The 18855-nt window shown below is 51.2% G+C and overlaps 1 protein-coding gene across 3 annotated transcripts in view; it reads right to left on the bottom strand.

Annotated features, from left to right (window-relative positions):
- Kif26b (kinesin family member 26B) overlaps window positions 1–18855 on the bottom strand; it is a 402766-nt gene that overhangs the window by 18730 nt on the left and 365181 nt on the right. For all 3 annotated transcript variants that reach the window (XM_074048799.1, XM_074048798.1, XM_074048800.1), the window contains 2 exons: window positions 8174–8336; window positions 3862–7267 (listed from right to left, as the gene is read on the bottom strand). In XM_074048799.1, the coding sequence (XP_073904900.1) occupies window positions 3862–7267; window positions 8174–8336 (3569 nt within the window). The remainder of the gene's footprint in view (window positions 1–3861; window positions 7268–8173; window positions 8337–18855) is intronic.

The following is an 18855-nucleotide window of genomic DNA, read 5'->3' as shown; positions in this document are numbered from 1 at the left end:
GACATGGGCTCCCAACTGGCCAGGTTGTCATCACTCTAAGTTACCACTCTAGGCCGTATATAATTTCATCTCACTGACCCCACGGGGCTGGCTAGGAACTGTTAGGGACTGTGAGGGGTCAATGACAAGCCACTGACAAAAGTAACCCCAAATTTCTCTTACCTTATCACTATTGGTCAAGAACCTGTGACTTCCCATTGGTAACTACAAATACTATTTTGTATTCTTACTAGGGCTCTATAGGACTGTGTAGAATATAGAACAATGCGTGCTCTAGTATAGTTCCCAGAAGTTCAGGGGTAACTGCATCCGGGTTCACGCTTTCTAGGCTCTCGTTATACTCGTTGAGAATCCCTGATCTTGGGTGACTCACTATGATGACCACAGGCTGCCTGAGCACAGGCTCCCTTCCCTGCCTAGACCCCTCCCCGCTGCCTGTGCAAACACGAGTGTCCTGTGTTCTGCAAGACCTGGCCCAGCCCCCTGCAATCGCCCTGGCAGGACCCTGCCTTTGTCTGAAGCTTCTTACACTCAGAGCTGCACTCCCTCTGGCTCGCTGTCTGGGCGCCTCGGTTCACTGTTCTTGGATTGAGCTCTTCGTCCTTTCTCTCCAATTAACTACAAATTTCTCAACGTTGTCTTGTCTTCTGAGCTGCTACCTCAAGTCCTGAGCCTCAGCTAACCGCCAGCTCTGAGGGTGCAGAGGAAGCCTGACCTGTTCAACTTCTGCAGAGCTGATCTTAGGGGTCCCCAGAGGCCCATGTGTTAAAGACTGGATCTCCAGACTGGTGCTATTCGGAGATGGTGGCACCTGTAATGGGTGGGGTCTAGCGGGAGGCCTGGGGTTTCTGGGGGTGTGCCCTTGAAGGGGATTGCCAGGAATCCAGCTTCTTCCTCTCCTTTTGCTTCCCAGCTACCATGAGGTGAAAAACTTACACCACCATGCACACCTCCACACCTCACCACAGACCCAAAAACAACAGGACTAACTGACCATGGACTGAAACTGTGAGATAAAATAAACCTTTCCTCTTTTTTAATTTGATTAGCTCAGGTATTTTGTCACAGCAACAGAATGCTGGCTAAGACAACAACCCAAAATGAAGTCCTGTGACTTCATTTATGGAAAAGACACCATATTACTGTCAGTATTCTTTGTATCATATGCGTAGTCTCCTGTAATGTGGGGAGCAGACAGACCACGGCCCTTGGCTACCAAACCCTTCACATGTACATGAGATGGCTGAAGCCCAGAGAGGCTGGCTATTTCCTAAAGATCCCTCAGCACAAGACCCCAAGTCTCCTCCTTTCTGGCTTCATCTTCTAGTGCACATGCCTGCAATGGCCAAAGGGAATGACCCAAACCCACACCCTTCACCAACATGAATTTCCAGGAATGCGACTGGAACAATGCTCGCTTCCACTGCTAAGTGAGCCCAGAGGAATCAGAGAGCTCAAGGTATGTTCCCAGTGATACAACTGTAGTTCCTTTTTCCTCAGTGGAAACGCCGAGCATTAAAATTTTCCAAACACCATCTTGGATAAAAGAGAAGTGCCTGTCTTTGCTGCAGCTCCAAACATCTCCAGTGAGTGTAAACTGGGAACTTCTCTGAGCTGCAGCTTCTCTCAAGAGGTTGTTTTGATTTATTCTGATCACATCTGACAGCCAGCATTTCTCTTAATAAACATCATAACTGAGTGGGCTGGGGTCACCTGACCCCAAAGGAGCAAATCTCCTATCACATCTATCACTGAGTGCTGGCTCTGCACGCTTGAGCACCAAGGTCCAGTGCTCCCGCTGTCCATGTTAAATCCCTTCTCCAGTGCCTCGCCTGGCATTTTCATGTCACTGTTTTCCTCCAATGCTCTTTTCCTTTCTTTTCCCTAAGAGGAGACCCTCAGAGGACAGCAGCTACAAAAGGACTCTGCCCTGAGCAAGGACACATGCATGGCCTGCAGATGCTCTCCAAGCAATTACTTTATACATTTGTTCTTCTTACTCCATTGTAACAGCCAAACCAATACAGAAAGTCTTGAAGAGAGACTAGAATATAGTCAGAGAACAGAACGGACTGGCAGATTCAAGGTACTACAGTTACGAGTGTACAAAAGCATTCTTGTTACATCACTGAAACACAGATGACACGAAGCAAACATTACATAATCCTCTGGAGACTGAAGCCAACACTAGATGGGTGGCAATAAGAGGGTTATCAAGCAAGAACTGAGAAGACCAGCAGACTTTTCCCATCAAGACACTGGCGTGGATCAACTATCCTGTTATTTTTGGTAATGGATACCAGTATATTTCTGTGCCCTTGGCCCTGACCGTGGGCCTCAGCAGCTGTTATGTCACACAGAATGGCTTGTCACTTTCATCTTGTCTCATATTGGGTTCTGTTCCAAGGTCTGAGAGCAGCAGAGACTGAACCACACCCCTGGGAAATGCAGGTGTCAAGGTGTGGATGGCCATGATGGGGGTGAGCATGCTCAGAACATACCAACCACCCCCCTGCCATGTTCTGTGATCTGGGATGGATGGGCGGACGGGGCTGGCCACTCATGGCATGGAGATGGAAAATGACTGCATATTTCCTTCATGTTGATTTCTTTGATTTGAGGAAGACAAATGGTTTATGGCAGGTATCGATCACAGCCCTTACATGGGGTAGGGGGTGGGGGCTTCTAGAGCTTAGGCTCACCGGGGGTACGACAAGGAAAAGCAACCCCATGACTGGCAGTTGAACTCTATGGGACAGCTTCCGGGAAGAGAAGCCCCACTTCACCTCATCTTTTAATCCCAAATGAGAGCTTCTTAGAAGGCCCCCACCTGCAGAAGGCAGTGGATGGCATAGGCCAGGTCAGTGGGCAGCAGCCCCTGCCCCTTCCCTCAACCAAGGCCCAGAACTGCAGGTGGCGCTCAGCATGAGAATCTGTCCCATTAAAAAAGAAGAAAGTCCTTTGGCATAGCACGAGTAGAAGCAATTTCTTCAGAAGCCAGAACAGAGATGATGCCAGCACCATTCTCAATGCCTGCTGATCTTGGCACTTTTTGCCATTGCCTCTCTGCCCTCTTCTCTCCTTACTGTCCTTCCACCTCATCTACCCTATGGAGAGCTGGGTCTTCAGCTCTGACCTTGGTCCTCTTCTCCACCATAACCTGCCATTATGTGTCACCGCGAATTCCAAGGAGCAAGTCGGTGGTTCATCGTGAGTTCTTTAGGAGTACTTGCCTGTTAGGGCAGATTCCTGGAGGTGGTAAGCACGCCCCCCACAGGTGGGCGGATATACACTGCACTGCCTTCTATGTGTGTGTGGAGCACTGCAGGCCTGAGGTGGCCTGGAGTGTGGCTATCCACAGTGTTTGGGGTGGAATGAAGGAAGGGCCTCTCCCTTTGCACATACCATGAGACATGCACTCCATCCCTGTCCTTGAGAGGGGCTGACAGGGACTTGGAAGCCACCAGGGCTCTGCATCCACTGGGTGATGAGGGTAGGAACCCTGACCTGACCCCTGAGAAGGTTCTGGCAGTATTTTTTGTCACTGAGCAGATAAGCTCATATGTCTGGGTTTGGGGGGTGAGGGGAACCAGAGGAGATAGAACCAGTTCCCCACCCTGCACCCCCACAGCTAGTCAGAGTGGCTCCTGGTGTGCCCAGCTTCCAAGTCGTCCGGCCCTGCTGACCACCAAGGGGCATCCCCAGCCTTATCACCTAATAATGCACACTACAGTGGTTTTGACAGCGACCTCTCCCTGGTCACTCCCGGCCAAGGCCCACAGGTGACAGGATCCTGTGGGAGGAAGGTCCACACAGCATGTCTGTCCCTGCCCGCCCCAGCTCCTGGGCCCAGGCCCCTACCTGAATTGGACCTCTTCTTCGGGGTTTTGAGACTCCGGCACCTGCCACCCACGGAGCTGCTGTTCTCGCTCATGGAGTCCTGGGCGGAGGACGCGCTGCCAGTGGCCTCGCTGTCCCTCACCATGCTCTCGTAGCCGCTGCTGCCTCCGCTGTGGTAGAACAGGGCGGTCTTCCCCATGGCCGGCGGGAGCTCCCCGCTCAGCACGCTACTGTTGTCACTGCCGTGGCCGCTGCTGCAGCGGTGTGGCTTCCGAGGTGGCGTCACCTTGCTGTAGGGCGAGGGCAGCAGGGGCGCAGCCGGCCTGTCCTCCGCGGGGCCTCCGCGCTCCTCCGCCTCGGGCCCGGCCCGCAGCTGCGCGCCCCGCGCGCCCACGCTGCCCTGTAGCAGCTCCGAGATGCGCCCGTTGACTGCTCGCAGGGGCAGCTTGGACGCCAGCCCAGAGCCCCGGCTCCTGCTGAGCGACTGGGTGGACCAGGACGTGTGCTTCCCGCCCGGGGGCAGGCTGGAGCTCTGGCCCACCGACTGTGGCAGGGACTTGGTGGAGAAGCTGAGCGTCTTGGTGGTGGAGGTGGACAGGCTGCGCGCTTTGGGGCTGGCCAGCAGGAGCTTGCTCACTGCTGAGATCTTGGACTGGCTGGCCTTGGGCGAGGCCCCCACCGACTGGGTGGTGCCACAGTTGAGGGGCGAGGCCCCTGTGCTGCTGCGCCCCAGGCTCCGGCCTGCGCGGGGCATGGTGCTGTCTTTGCCCACGGGCATCCGTGAGCTCATGGAGGACAGGCTCTCGGCCCTCTCTAGCGACAGGCATTCATAGTGGCTGACTGTTGCTCTGCCAAGAGAGTTGGTCCTGCTGGCCAGCTGCTCCAGCTTGGCACTGAACAACTTGCTGCTGCTGCTGCTGGCCTCCTTCATCTTGCTGGGCTCATCCGGGAAGCTGGCCAGGAAGGTGGCTGGCTGATTCAGGGGGCTACTGGTGCTGCTGCTGCTGCCACTGTGCTGGGGGCTGGCCCGGTTCTTCTGGTCCAAGCTGGACTTGCGGACAGGAGGCAGAGGAGGCGTTCCTTTGGGTCGAGCCAGGACACAATGCTTGGGTGAAGCCACCTTCCTCTCCAGGGTTGCCTTTGAGGGCTGGGCTGGGCCCAGGCCGTTGGTGTCCGCTGCGTACTGGTAGAAGAGGCTGTCCAGCTCCTCCTGCCGGCTGGTCTTCTGAAATGCCCTTGGGAGGCTGCTGGACTTCAGGCTTTTGTTGCAAGGCATGGGGCTCTGGACCACCAAGCCGGGCAGCGTCATCTCACAGCCATCCACTACTCTCTTGAAGTTTTCGGTCACCGGGGAGGCAGACACCTCGCCACTGCTGCCGCTCAGCCTGTCCCCTGCGCCGGGCTTCCGGTCCTGTTCCTGCTCTGGTCTGGCCTCAGGCTTTGTGGGGCCTGTGGCGGCTTCATAAATAGTCCCTTCTTCGCTGGGATAGGCATTGTCTTTTTTCACTTCCTCTTCTCGTTTTAGCCAGGGGTCTTCAAATTTCATCTCTTTCTTTGCACTGGTTTCCTTGCTCTCTTGGGCCTGGGCTGCTTTGGGGGCTGCTTTGGGAGTGACCGAGGAGGCCTCGGGCTCTTGCACACTCCGGGGGCTCACGGCGATACAGGGGTAAACCGTGATGTTTGTTTTCATGGGGATGTACCCTTCGCAGCCGCTCAGACTGGCTGTGTTGGAGATTGTGACCATAGCCTTGCCCAGAGCGGATATCCTGCAGCCTTTGATGGGAGTGGCTTTGGTGAAAGAGTCTTCCCCTACCTCAGACAAGATGAGCAGGTTGTCGGACCCCGCCCTGGGCTTCTCGCTGCATACTACAGCGGTGTTCTGGATGCTGCTGACGAACTCCGAGGCCGGCGGCTCGGCCATAGCCTCCCCGTGCCCGAAGCACGTCTGGGCTATGAAGCTGTGGCAGGACTGCTCGCCATCACTGCCTGTGCTCATCTCGCTGAGCCAGGAGCTGATGGAGGAGCGCCGGCTGCCTGCCTCCCGCACCTTCTCATCCAGGTTCAGCTTCGGGAGGGGCAGGAACTGCGTGATGCTCACCTCAGACACGGGTGCCATGCTGGAGTAGCACTCCAGGTCTTCGCTGATGCTACTGATGATGCTGACGGGCCGGGAGCCCGAGGCCAAGGCCTGCACTGAGCAGTCACTGTTGAAGCTGATGATGCTGGTGGGACGGCCGCTGTCCAGGACCCCGCTGATGGTCAGTTCCTCCACCAGCGTGAACACCAGCTCGTCCTCCCCGTTCAGCTCCAGGGGCTGCTGCACTGTCACCATGGTGGTGCTCACGATCTCCTTCTTGGCGTCTGGAGACGGAGCTTCCTGATGTTCCTCCTCAACGGGGGTTTCTGGGAACCCCTCGCTCCCTGCAGACAAGGATTTCTTCAAAACCTGGGGACTCATTCCAACCGGGGGAGTACGGACTTCAGGCTGCAGCAAGGACTCACTAGAGACCATGCTGGAGTCCTTGCTCAAGGGAGGCAACGGGGCAGAGGAGGGCAGGACCCCCTTCTGGGTGTAGACTTTGCATCTCTGCGAGGGAGAGCCGGGGGGCTTGTATTCTGAGGTCTTGGACAGGCTGGCAATGCCTAGCCGGGGGGAGCCCATGGGCCTGGGCTTGCCTTCCACGAAGCTGCAGGAGTTCAGGCTCTCCCGGCTGCTCTGGAGGCTGAGGCTCTGCACAAGCTGGGAGGCGCTGTGCTGGCTGCTGCCGCCTGGTATGCTACGGGTTGAGGCCGGGCTGGGGCTTCTTCGTGCTGCGGCAGGCACAGGGGAGAGACTCCTCTGCGTCTTGGAGGCTGGGGGCTCCGTACCTTCCCTGTCGGTCAGCTGGCCACCATCTGACCGGCTGTCTTCTTTATCAGACTCAGACAGTGGGTCGGCCCCAGCTGCTTGGCTTAGCGGGGGGCATCTGCCTGCCTGCTCTGGCCCCAACTGGACAGGCAGCTCTTCGAAGGGAAACTTACTGGGCTCCTCGCTGCCGTCGATGCAGTCCAGCCTCTCTTGGAGCTCGGCGAACGTGTTGCACTTCAAGCAGTCCCTTTCTGATTTGCCAGCAGCAGCCTCCACTGCCTCTGCAGGCCGGCTGTCACCCCTGGTCTTCTGCAGGGCTGGCACGATGGGGACAAAGTCTGGGGGCCCCTCGTTGTCGGTGAGCTCCTTGTCGGAGAGGGCTGTGCCATTGGGCCCGATGTAGATGACGGTGTCACAGGACTGCTCGCTGCTGGAGGAGTAGTCGGGATCGCTGGACAGGGGACCGAGGGGGAAGTCGGGGTCCGCCGCGGCCCTGGCGTGGAACGGCCTCAGCTGGGTGGGCCTGCGCATCCTGCCCTCCTCACAGGAGCTCTCTCCTCCAGAGGAACTTGATGTGTACTGTGAGCGAGAGGATGGTTAAGGTGGCCGCTCTTTCCAGCCAGCCCTCCTAGGGAGCCGGGCACCCTGCAGCAGGTGGGCTCTGCTGACTCCACACAGGCTACTGAAGGGTAGCCTGCTTGCCCTCCCTGCATAGGGGCTGTTACTCACGTGGGCCATTCCGGGGTACCCACAGTCACACGTCAAGTCTGCATGTGCACAGGATAACCCTTGGAGGGCACACTGGGCACTGGGCTGCTTGGGAGAGGAGGCGACCAGTCCAGGCCCACCTGACCTCCTTAGGGCTGTTCCCCTGCCACAGAAAACTGGTTGTATGGCTGCTTTATACCAGAAACAACAGCAGCATATAAAGAAGAAGGGGAAAGCCCCACACATCACTGATGGCGTGGGTCTGAGTTTTCCCAAACCATGGTTTTCCTGAACATTTTTGCCATGCTACCCCGGCCTGGCTTTGCCTAGTGGCATAGAGCAGACTCAGCACCATGCAGAGACCACCAAGACAACATGCAAACCCAGCAGCCAGGAATGAGCTCCTGGACCTGTGGGAGGAGAAAGGCCAGTGAGACAGGAGTTAGCGGTCCTCCCTGGAGGGTTGAAGGACAGTAGGGCCAGGCAGGCACAAGACCTGAGAGAGTCCTCCTCTCCCCCGCAACATCACTATCTCACAGTGGCAATGCATTTGACTAGCTTAAGGGGACAAGCTTGATGTCCAGGGACAGCAGTAGCTGCGGGGAGGGGACTTGACTTTCTCCGGTGTCAGCTGGAAGGTTTCTCTGCCTCAAGGTGGATGTCACTGTGGCAATCACACTTGCGCAGGCCATGGTGCTCGGGGAGCAAGCAATTACTGTTTGTTTGACTCTTCCTGACTCAGTTCCCTACCCCTCCCGCTCCCCATGAGCGCCTTACCTTTGTCTTCTTCTTCTTCATCCTCAAGACCCTCGACGCGATCTGGATGGTGGACAGGGTCTCTGCGTAGTTGCCAGCCACCCCCGAGATGTGAGCGATCATGGTGGTGCGACAGTTCACGTTCCCCAGGGACTCACGCAGCAGCATGGTAAGCTTGCTGTCTCTGCCGAGCAAGTGCATCGAGCTGCATTAGCGTGGCGGCTGTCAGGGCAGGACTTTAGGGCTCAACAGGGCTATTTGGGGGTGGGTGGTGGCTTCCTTTTTGTTTTTAATGGCATACTAATTAGCCTGATTTTGCAGCATGGGGCTATTTGTACTTGGCAGCTGAGCAAGGGCTGCTAACTCCAAGGATGAAATTCATGCAAACACCTCCCTTGGCACCACCATCCTAGCTGTGGTGGGTGTTTCCGTGTGTCTGCGTGTGCAGACATCGCACGTAATGAGGCCTGGGACTAGAAAGGAGAAGGGATCGAGAGGAAAGGGCTTTGTGGCGGGTGATGGGCACACTCCCTGCACATGGGCCAGCCCTGCAGTGAACAGCATCCCCCACTTGTATGAGGATCTATGCTTGTGTGACATGTGTAGTGTCTTTTGCCAACAGTTTATTGTCATTGTCTTTTAACAGTCATATTTGCACCTAGTGACATTGAAGGAAGAGGCATTTATATTCCTGGTAAGTGGAGAAGCACAGACACAGGCCCAAACACTCACTGGGCAACAGAAAGCAGAACTTTTTAGAAAGAACTCCTCTGGAAACTTTGCTATTGCTGTGTAGGGCCAGCGTCCCAAGTGGCCATAATGAGGCCTGGGGCTCTTTAAGAAGTGGCCTGCAGAAATGGCTTGTGCTGTTCTGTTCCTGCACTTGTCCCAGTGGTTGTCCTGCCTTGCTTTTAAAAGGCTCCACTTATTGCCACACAGCTGCCACCAAGTGTCACTTCATCCCTGGAGTGTCCCCCTTCCTGAAGACTGAGGCCTCTGGGTTTTCCATGTCCCGAGTTCATATCTCTGTTGGAAAGGAGGAGTGTCCTCACACTGGGCCCCTGAAGGGCCCCTGAACTGGAGAGGGGACTGTCAAGTTCAGCAGATTTTGTGGGAGGTGCAGCCACCATCAGCAGAGAGTGGACAGGCTGAACACCTCCTCGCCATCTGGGACCAATTATGGTGTCGTTTGGGGATGCTGGGCTGACTGTGCCTCAGTTCTGGGGAATTTCTAAGTACACCAGGGCTTCTCTTCAGCAAAAAGAAATCAGCGGTAAAAGAGGTGGAAGGAGTGGGGTGTGGAGGGGACCGGGGCCCAGCTGTACACATTTAACTCTCTTCACAGGGTGTCCGCCAGGGACAGCATGGACACCACCTCTTGGCAGGGAAGTCGAGCCCCACTGACGGCAGCCACTCTGTGGAGCCAGTGCCTCTGGGTGAGCGCTGGCCTCACCTTCAATTCGGGAAGTGGATGATGGATTCCATTTGGGTTAGGCTGTGATCACACATGGTCAGTTCTTATCAGTCAGGTTCTATAAAAGCCCACGAACACTGAGTGGGTGAGCACGGAGCCTCGGCTCTTAGGGGAAGTATTTGGTTTAGTTCCTGGAACTCTGGTCACAACACTTTTGCCAACTGGTCAACAGTTTTATGTGAGTCTCTGTTGGGACCTCCTGATTTAATATGTCTCTTATCAATAGTGAAATATATGTAGTGTTTCTTAGTAATAAAACATTTTCGAGAGGGTTTACCAGTTCCCTGGACCTGAGTGTCATGGCTGTAGATTTCTTTGACTTTCAGTGTCACAGTAGTTCTGCCCCAGGCAGAATTGTTCAGCATCTCATGAGTCTACAAACTCAGCAACTTCCTTTTTCCCAGTCTTCGCCATAAGCTGGACAAGTTTCCGTGGCACGTTGGCAGGGTGGCTACACAAAGGAGTCGGTGAGTTTCCTTCCCTCCTGCTGACGTTCACTAACGCTGAACTTGTCACAGCACCGTGATGCAGGCCCAGTGGAGCAGAGCGACACACGTACTTTCTCCATCAAGACACCTCGTAGCCTCCTTGTGCCCAGGTACGTTCGGCAGCACGCTGGAGGGTTGTTCTAAGATGGTGATTGAACTGGTGATTACCAAGCCAAAGAAGAGCAAAGGCAAGGCTCCACACAGAGCGGAAAGCATTCGCCTTGCTCCTCCTCAGCTGGGGACATGTGTGTTGCCGACTCAAAGTTTTCACCACCCCACGTGTGAACTGAAGTGATTGTTTAAGTGCTTTGAGTACTGATCTGCAGATGATGACGACTGACTGACTATACCACGGTGCTCCTGAGGGAAAGTCTTGCTAGTCGGTCCATGGCATCGGACTGAAGCCAGGCTCCTCTGGTGCCCTGTGTGACCTGTGTAAGTCTCCAGGAAAAGACACTGAAATCAATAAAAGGACTTAACGTAGTGTCCACCTGCTGGCCCTGCGTGTTCCACGCGATTCCCGTTCAGGATACAATCACGTGGACAAGTGTTTATTGCTGTTTTGATTTTTAAACCCACATGGTTGGAAGAAGTCACGGCATGTGTGTCACTGGGTGACCAGCATGTCCTCGCTCGTGGAAGGAAAGCCAGTGGCACTGCTAGCCAGCCTCTTTCACGTGGGCCTCTAGACTCAGACACCCGCAGTGCAGTGAAACAGCTTACTTTTTCAGCCTTACGACACTTCACCCTGGAGCAGAGGGAACTAAGCGAGAGAGGTGGGTGAAGGAAGTCGCGGGATGCCCAAATGCCAGGGGGGCTTAAACTCAGCATCTGGGAGGGAACCGAAAAGTTTCCACAGAGTTTTGAGCCAGTGGTCAGCAGCTACTCAGCTCAGGACTGAGTGAGATGGAGACGTGCAGAGCTGCGGACGCCCTGGCTCCTGTGCCCAGGTGGATGAAGGAGCAGAGACTCGGGGCCACATGGAGGGACCCTGGCTATGGAGGGCAGGTGGGCAGCAGCAGGAAGGGTGGGCGACAAGGTAGCACTGGCTGGTGTCCATGTTTTGTGGACATATCCTCCTCCTGTCCATCATGGCCACACATACCTTTATAAACGATTTTTTTTAAGTCTTGCTTTCTGAATGTGGTATTTATACACAAGGGAATACTACTCTGCCATGAAGAAGAATGAAATCTTATCATTTGCAGGTAAATGGATGGAACTCGAGAACATCATCCTGAGCGAGGTTAGCCAGGCTCAGAAGACCAAAAATCCTATGTTCTCCCTCATATGCGGACTTTAGATCCAAGGCAAAGGCAGTAATGTTGTTGGACTTGGGTCATACGCTAAAGGGAGAGCACATACAGGAGGAATGGGGATAGGTAGGAAACCCAAAACTTGAAGGTGTTTGATGTGCCCACTGCAGAGGAGCTAAAACAGTAGTCTTAAGGTGACAGAGGTCAATATGGGAAGGTGACCGGGAAGTAGTGAAGAGGTCAGGTACAGATGAATCAATTCGGGTTGTATTACGCTTGTGCATGGAAGCAATGCTAGGAATCTCTCTGTATAGCTATCCTTATCTCAACTAGCAAAAACACTATGTCTTTCTTATTATTGCTTATGTCTACTCTTCAACAAGATTGGAGAAGAGGGCAGAACAGGTTCTGCCTGGAAGCGAGGGGGTGGGGGGGAGAGGGACGGGGTGGGAGGCGGGTGGGAGAGATGGCCCAAACAATGTATGCACATGTGACTAAATGAATAAAGAGAAAAAAATCTTGCTTTCTGAAAGAAGGCAACTCCTTCATTAAACGTAACCAGCAGTCAGGAAAAGAAAAGGATGATGAACACACCGTATTTCATTTATTACTTATTTATTTATTTTGCTGTGTTGGGGATCAAACGTAGGGCCTTGTGTGTGCTAGGTAAGTGCTCTGAGCCCCACCTCAGCCAAGGAACACATTTTATTGGTAATTTTTAAAGAACACGAACATGCACGCAGCACTCTAGACCAGGGACTGAAAAGCCAGGGTCGGGCAAGCCAAATTTTGCCCACTACCTGTTTTTATAAATATTCAGGGAAACACAACCACACCTAACTGTTTACACAACAGGAGTTGCATGGTTGTATCAGAGACCACAAAGCCCCAAATACTTAATACCTGGGCCTTTGCAAAACAAAACAAAACAACAATGTGCTAACCCTTCTCTAGAGCAAAGACATAACACGGGACGGTTCAAGAGACAGGAGATCAGCCTAAGACTATGATCCCTGTCTCACGGCTGCCTGTGCTGTTCTGCTTTAGGTCAGCTGTTTCACGGAAGGAGAAACTCAGTTCCATGGAAACAGGCTGTGTTAGCCTCTCCATCACTCTGACAAAAAGCAACTTAAGAGAGGGAGGATTTCCTATGGCTTCGGAGGTTTCAGTCCATGGTTGGCTGGCTCCGTTTCCGAGCATGTGTTGAGGTAGTGTGCCATGACAGAGGAAAGCCACCATGGCAGCTGGGAAGCAGAGAGCAAGAGGAAGGACCAGAGACAAGAGACACCCTTCAAAGGCACGTCCCCCTCCATTGGGCCTACCTCCTCACAGCCCACTCTGCTATGGACTCATCAATGCGTTGATCCATGGATGAAGTGAGCACACTTGAGATCCAATCACCTCTCAATGGTGCCACCGTCTGAGGACCGAGCTGTTAACACTTGAGTCTTGAGGGGACACTCCCCAAACCATAACATAGGCAAGGAGGAAGTGATCTTGGCTTTAAAGGTCACTGGAGTAGCAGGTACAGCCACTGGTGACTGCCTACTGCATGCAGCAGTCTGTGAGGCCATTCTCGCTCATCAACTCATTAGTTCATTACTGTATGCACCTGCTAATTCAACGAGCATTAATTGACCACTGACCAGATAACAGACTGACTGTACTTAAGAAGCCTGTTATCCAGTGAGGGGAAGAGGTGTGTGATATCATTTGATAAAGCTGATGACAAGAGGTGTCAGCAAGATGGCTGACTAGAAGCCCTTAATACTTGCCCCCAAAGAAGCAAACAACTACATTTTGATGAAAATTACTAATGGAGAGCACCAGAGTGTATCACAGGAGTAGCAGAAACCCTGCAGGGCACAGAAACCAGGGGGACCACAGAGAGTAGAGAAAGGAAGCACCCTGGAAGAGAAGACTGTGCTATCAGATTTCAGAGCTTGATGCAGGAAAAGGAAGAAAACATGACGCCACCAAAAGAAAGGGATGATTTTCCAGCAACTGATACTAAAGAAAAGGAAATTAGGGCTGGGTGTGGTAGTTCACACCTATAATTCCAGCTATGGGGGAGGCATAAGTAGGAAGATTGCAGTCTGAGGTTGGCCCTGAGCAAAAAAATGTAAGGCCCTATCTAAAAAATAGCAAACACACACACACACACACACACACACACACAAGACTGGGAGTGTGGTTCAACTGGTAGAACTGCCTAGCAAGCCTGAGGCCCTGAGTTCAAATCCCAGTACCTCCCCCTTCCAAAGGAATTTATGAATATATTCAAAGGAACTCATGATGATGATCTTACGAAAATTCAGCAAGATAAAAGAGAACACAGACAAACAAAGTGAAATCAGGAAATTGTTCATAATCTGATGAGATTCCACAAAAGTGAATTCATCAGGAAATGTGAAACTGAAGGATTCAGTGAACAAAATAAAAAACATAACAGAGAGCACCACCACAGATTACAGTAAGCAAAAGAAAGACTCTGTGAACTAGAAAACAGGTCTTTTGAGATTATTCAGTCAAGCGGAAATGAGAACAGGCCTGTGGGATATCACAACTTCTCTTTATGGTCATTCCAGAGGAGAATACAAGGAAAGGGAAGGAAGTTATTCAGTAATTACTGAAAACTTCTCAAGTCTTGGGAAGGACATGGACATCAGAACATTGGCTTGAAGGTCCCCAAACACACTCAACCCAAAGAAGTCCCCTCCAAGACACCTTAGAGTCACACTTTCAAGTCAAAAGACAAAGCAGCAAGAGAAAGGCATGAAATCACACACAAGAAAATCCCCACTGGACTGTTGGATTTCTAGTTTGAGGCCTTGCAGGACATGAGACAGTGGTCATGATCGGCCAAAAGTAATTGTGCCCAGCAAACTGTCCTTCAGCAATGAAGGAGAAAACAGTCTTTTCCACACAGGCAAAAGCTGAGGTAATTTACCCCGCTAGACCTGCCTTACAAGAGATAGCTGTGGTTCCTCAAAGAGACAGGGAAAGACGCTAACAGACATGAAAGTATAAGCGTGAAATTTACTAATAAAGTAAGTACATAGTCAAGTTTAGAAGATTCCAGTATAGCAATGCTGGTCTGCAAATCACTTATATCCCTAGTATAAATGTTAAAAATCCAAACAGTTAAAAAAAAAAAAAAAACTAGAGCTACAATAAATTGTTAAATAATATGTAACATATTTAACTTATTTAATATATTTGATAATATAAAAGAAGATATAAATTATGACATAAAATATACAGCCAGGTGTAGTGTCTCACACTTGTAATCCCAGCTACTCAGGAGGCAAAGATCAGAAGTAGCAGCTCAAGGTCAGTCAAGCCAAAAAGTTAGCAAAAACCCCGTATCAACAAAAAGCTGAGGATGGTTTTACGCCACCTATGTACATCTTTAATACCAGCTATACAAGAGGTGTAGGTAGGAGGCTTGTGGCCAACACTGACTCAGAGAAAAAGTGCTACCCTGTCTGAAAACAACTAGAGCAAATAGGTCTAGGGAGAGTGGCTCAAATGCTAGAGCATTTGCCTAGCAAGTGCAAGGCCTTGAGTTCAAGCCCCAGTACCATCAAACAAAACAATTACACACACACACACACACACACACACACACACACACAGCCAAAGTTGGGTTGTTGTCAGCATAAAATACTGTATTATAACTATAAGATGTTTGATAGGAGCTCACGGTAACTACACAGTAAATCCACAAACAGCACAAACACAAATAATGAGGAAGTACTAAAAACAGCTTCTAGAGAATCTGCAAATAATAAGGGTAAACTATGAGAGAGATGGGACCACAGGTCCACGAACAACCAGCAAACAGTGAGCGACATAGCAGCCGTAAGTTCTTCTGTGTCAATAATTACTTTGAATGGAAATGAATTAAATTGTCCCATAGAGATAGAGTGTGGCTGAATGGATTAAAAAAAAATCCAAGATCAACCCCATGCTGCCACCTATGAGAGCCACACTTCAGCAGGCTCAGAGGGACATGTGGAAGAAGAGTGACGATGACAGCAGGGTGACTGTGCTTCCTTCAGGTAAAGCCGATGTCAAGTCAAAAACAGGCACGAAAGACACCGTCCGAAGGTCTGTACGTAACAGAAAAGGCTCCACTCATCAGGAGGACATGGCATTTAGAAACGCGGACTTGCCAGCACTGACATCTAAGTGGACGGAATATTAGAGGCCACAGGAGGAGGTACTGAGGAGAGCTGCAGATAGGAGCAAACAGCCCTAGCAGGTGTCACGATCCCTCCGATGGCAGAAGAACGCACTTTGATCTCTGCTTTCTCCAGGACAGACTGGGCAGTGGGCCGCAAAGCAAGTCTTAACAAATTTAAGATCCAATCACACACGTGTCATTTCTGCCACAGTGCGACGAACTTGCAGCAGTCAGTGGATCTGGGAGGCCCCAGGCCACGTGCTAAAGACTTGGTCCCCGGTTGCACTGTTGGGTGGTGGAGACTTGGGAGGGCCCAGGGGGAGTCCTTTGGCTGTGGGAGGATGCCCATGAAGGAGACTGTAGGACTCCAGCCTCCTCCTCTCCTGACTCCTTGGACAGCTGTGAACTTCTGTCCTCTTCTGCAACCAGGTGCTCAGTCTGCTATGCCCTTTCCTTCCTTCCCTGTCCATGGAAATTCTTGGCTGTCCAGCTCGATTCCACGAATCCACTAATTATTCAGGAAAAATGGGTGGTGGTGGGTGAACCTCTGGCAGGACTAGCAACTCTCAGAGACTTGCATCTTTGGAAATCACCTTCATTTTTCTATTGTGGTAAAACACACACGCCATAAAATTTACCATCTCACCATCTGCGAGTGGCACCGAGTCCACATCACCAGCAGCATCTCATCTTCCCACACTGACCTTCAACCCATCAACAATCACTCCCCAGTCCTTCCTTCCCCAGCCCCTATGACTGCTCTTCTGTCCTCTGTCCCCAGGAACTCACCTACTGTAGGTACTTTGAAGAGGGAAATCATACAGTACCTGTCCTTCAGGGTCTGGCTAATTTCGCTCACCATGCTCTCGGGACTCGCCCACACTGTAGCAGGGATCAGGGCTTCGCTCCTTTTTTGGCTGACTGAGGTTCCACTGCACACATCACGTTTGCTTTTCCTTATCTGCTGATGGACACTTGGGTCATTTCTACCTCTTGACTACCACGAATATGAGTGGTCAAGTTTGAGTACTGGCTTTCAGTTCCTTTGGGGAGTTCCCAGGAGTGGAACCAACAGAGTGCATGACAATTCTGTGTTTAACTTTCTTTTATTTTTTTAGAACTGGGGTTTGAACCCAGGGCTTCACAATTGCAAAGCAGGTGCTCTGCACTTGAGCCACACCTCCAGTCTATTTTGCTCTGGTTATTTGGAGATGGGGTCTCAAACTATTTGCTTGGGCTGGCCTCAAACTAAGATCCTCCTGATCTCAGCCTTCCAAGTAGCTAGGACTACAGGCGTGAGCACCAGTGCCTGGCTGTGTTTAACCTTTTGAAGAATGAATAATTTTCCATGGTGTTTTCCTTGCCTCTTAACACTGCCACCAGGAATGTACAAGGGTTCCACTTTCTCCACCATCTTTCCAAAACTTTCTTTCCGCCTTCTGGACCATGGCCATCCCAGCCAATGTGAAGTGTATCTCACTGTGGTTTAATTTGTACTTCTCTAGGGACTGGTGATAGGAGCACCTTTTCCTGTGCTGTTTGGCCATTTGTAAATGTCCTTTGGAGAAACACCTGTTCAAGCCCTCTTCCAGTTTTGAACTAGGTTTTGCTGTTGTATTTTAGGAGCCTTTTTTAGGTTGTGAACATTAATCTTATAGTAGATATTTGATTTGCAAACATTTTCTCTCAGTCATAGACTGTCTAATTTTGTTTCTGGCATCCATGGTTTGAAAACCTTCCAGTCTTTCATTTTCCTCTGATGTGCCTGTCACCAAGAGTACCTCGGGTTCACCCATCCTATCTTGTGTTAAGATGCATGTCCAATGTGGTCCTTACTACCTGAAGACTGCTATCCAGCCACCAGCTGGGGAAAACTTGAAAGGCCCTTGTCAGGCACATGAGCCATGGGTTTCCCAGGGATAAATGTCCTCTGAAATCAAGTAGAACCTGCTTAGAGCAGCGCTGTTGGAATGCCTCCCGGGGGTCACATGTGACTTCAAGAAACACAAGGAACAGTGCTCAGTGTAGGAAGGAAGGAAAAGGAAACCAGCTTTAAAAATGGCTTCCATTACTGGTGCAAGCCTGAGAAAAGGTGCTACACAGAGGCCAAATTCATCCGTTTAACAACCATGAAATTTTAATGGGGGATGACATGAAGGAAGGATGTGTTTCTTTAAAAAGAGTTAAGAAAGATGAGATCTTTCCAGTGATCCTTGTTTTATTTGGAAACAAGACGGGTGAGCATTCCATGACTTTACATCTTTCAATTTTGATAACAAGAAGTCATCGATCATCGTCTTCTGGGCGGAGGATGAACCTCTGGGTAAAGCGCTTGCCTAGCATGCATGAGACTCTGAGTTCTACCCTTAACATCCTAAAAAGAAAATTATTCCTTTATAAACCAGAGTAAATGTGATTTGAATTCAGCGTCATTTTCTGCTTGGCTTATCAATCAATCACTTTTATGCCTCCAAGGTCCACTTGTTTTTTTGGCAGTGCTGGGGATAGGCAAGTGTCTACCACTGGGCTGGAAAGATCTTAACTAACTTGGCATTTCTCAAAGTCCTTCCACTGACGAGAGACTTACATAGTAGGAACTAGCTGATCTTCCTCCCTTATGCTCCTTCTTAGATCTTATTTCCCCCCAGATATCTCAATGCTTTTCAAAAGTACAGAACACTCAGTGGGTTGGCTGGAAGCCCAAATACCACAAATGACATCAGCTTCTTCTGTAACCCACAACATGGGCAGAGGTCACTTCTTCCTGCATATCCAGACTCACCAGTGTCCAGCACGGGGTTGCCTTCCTATAAATACCTAAATAAATATCCAACCTCTCCATCAAAAGACAACCCCCACCCCGACTTCTTTGCACACAGTTCCTTTTTCTTCATAGGAGCCAGGAGCCACGGTCAGAATGAAATCAAAGCAGAGACTGTCTTGTGCAAGCTCCCAGTCTTTCCTTCCCACTGGCAGAGTAGAGTTGGAGCTGCGGCCTACTCAGGTCTGCACAGCTGCTGGTCTCCCAGGATAGCTCACAGGAGACACATGGCACCAAGGTTACATCTTCCCTGCCTGAGGAATCATACAACAATATTCCCCAAAGAGCAGCCACGAGCCCCACTGACAGGCCACCACCTTGAGGCTAAGATTCTGGCCAAGTCAAGCCAGGCCTATCTGTAAGCTGGGTCCATGCTCCCGCACCCAGGCTCTCCTCCTGTTGACATTCCACAGGCACAAAGGTCTGCAGAGCAAAGGCACTGGGCGCTAACAGTGTGTGTTTGGTTAAAGAGGTG

This window comes from Castor canadensis, chromosome 11 (assembly GCF_047511655.1).
Source record: "Castor canadensis chromosome 11, mCasCan1.hap1v2, whole genome shotgun sequence".
Classification (NCBI taxonomy): domain Eukaryota; kingdom Metazoa; phylum Chordata; class Mammalia; order Rodentia; family Castoridae; genus Castor; species Castor canadensis.
This window is presented reverse-complemented; position numbering and strand designations above follow the sequence as displayed.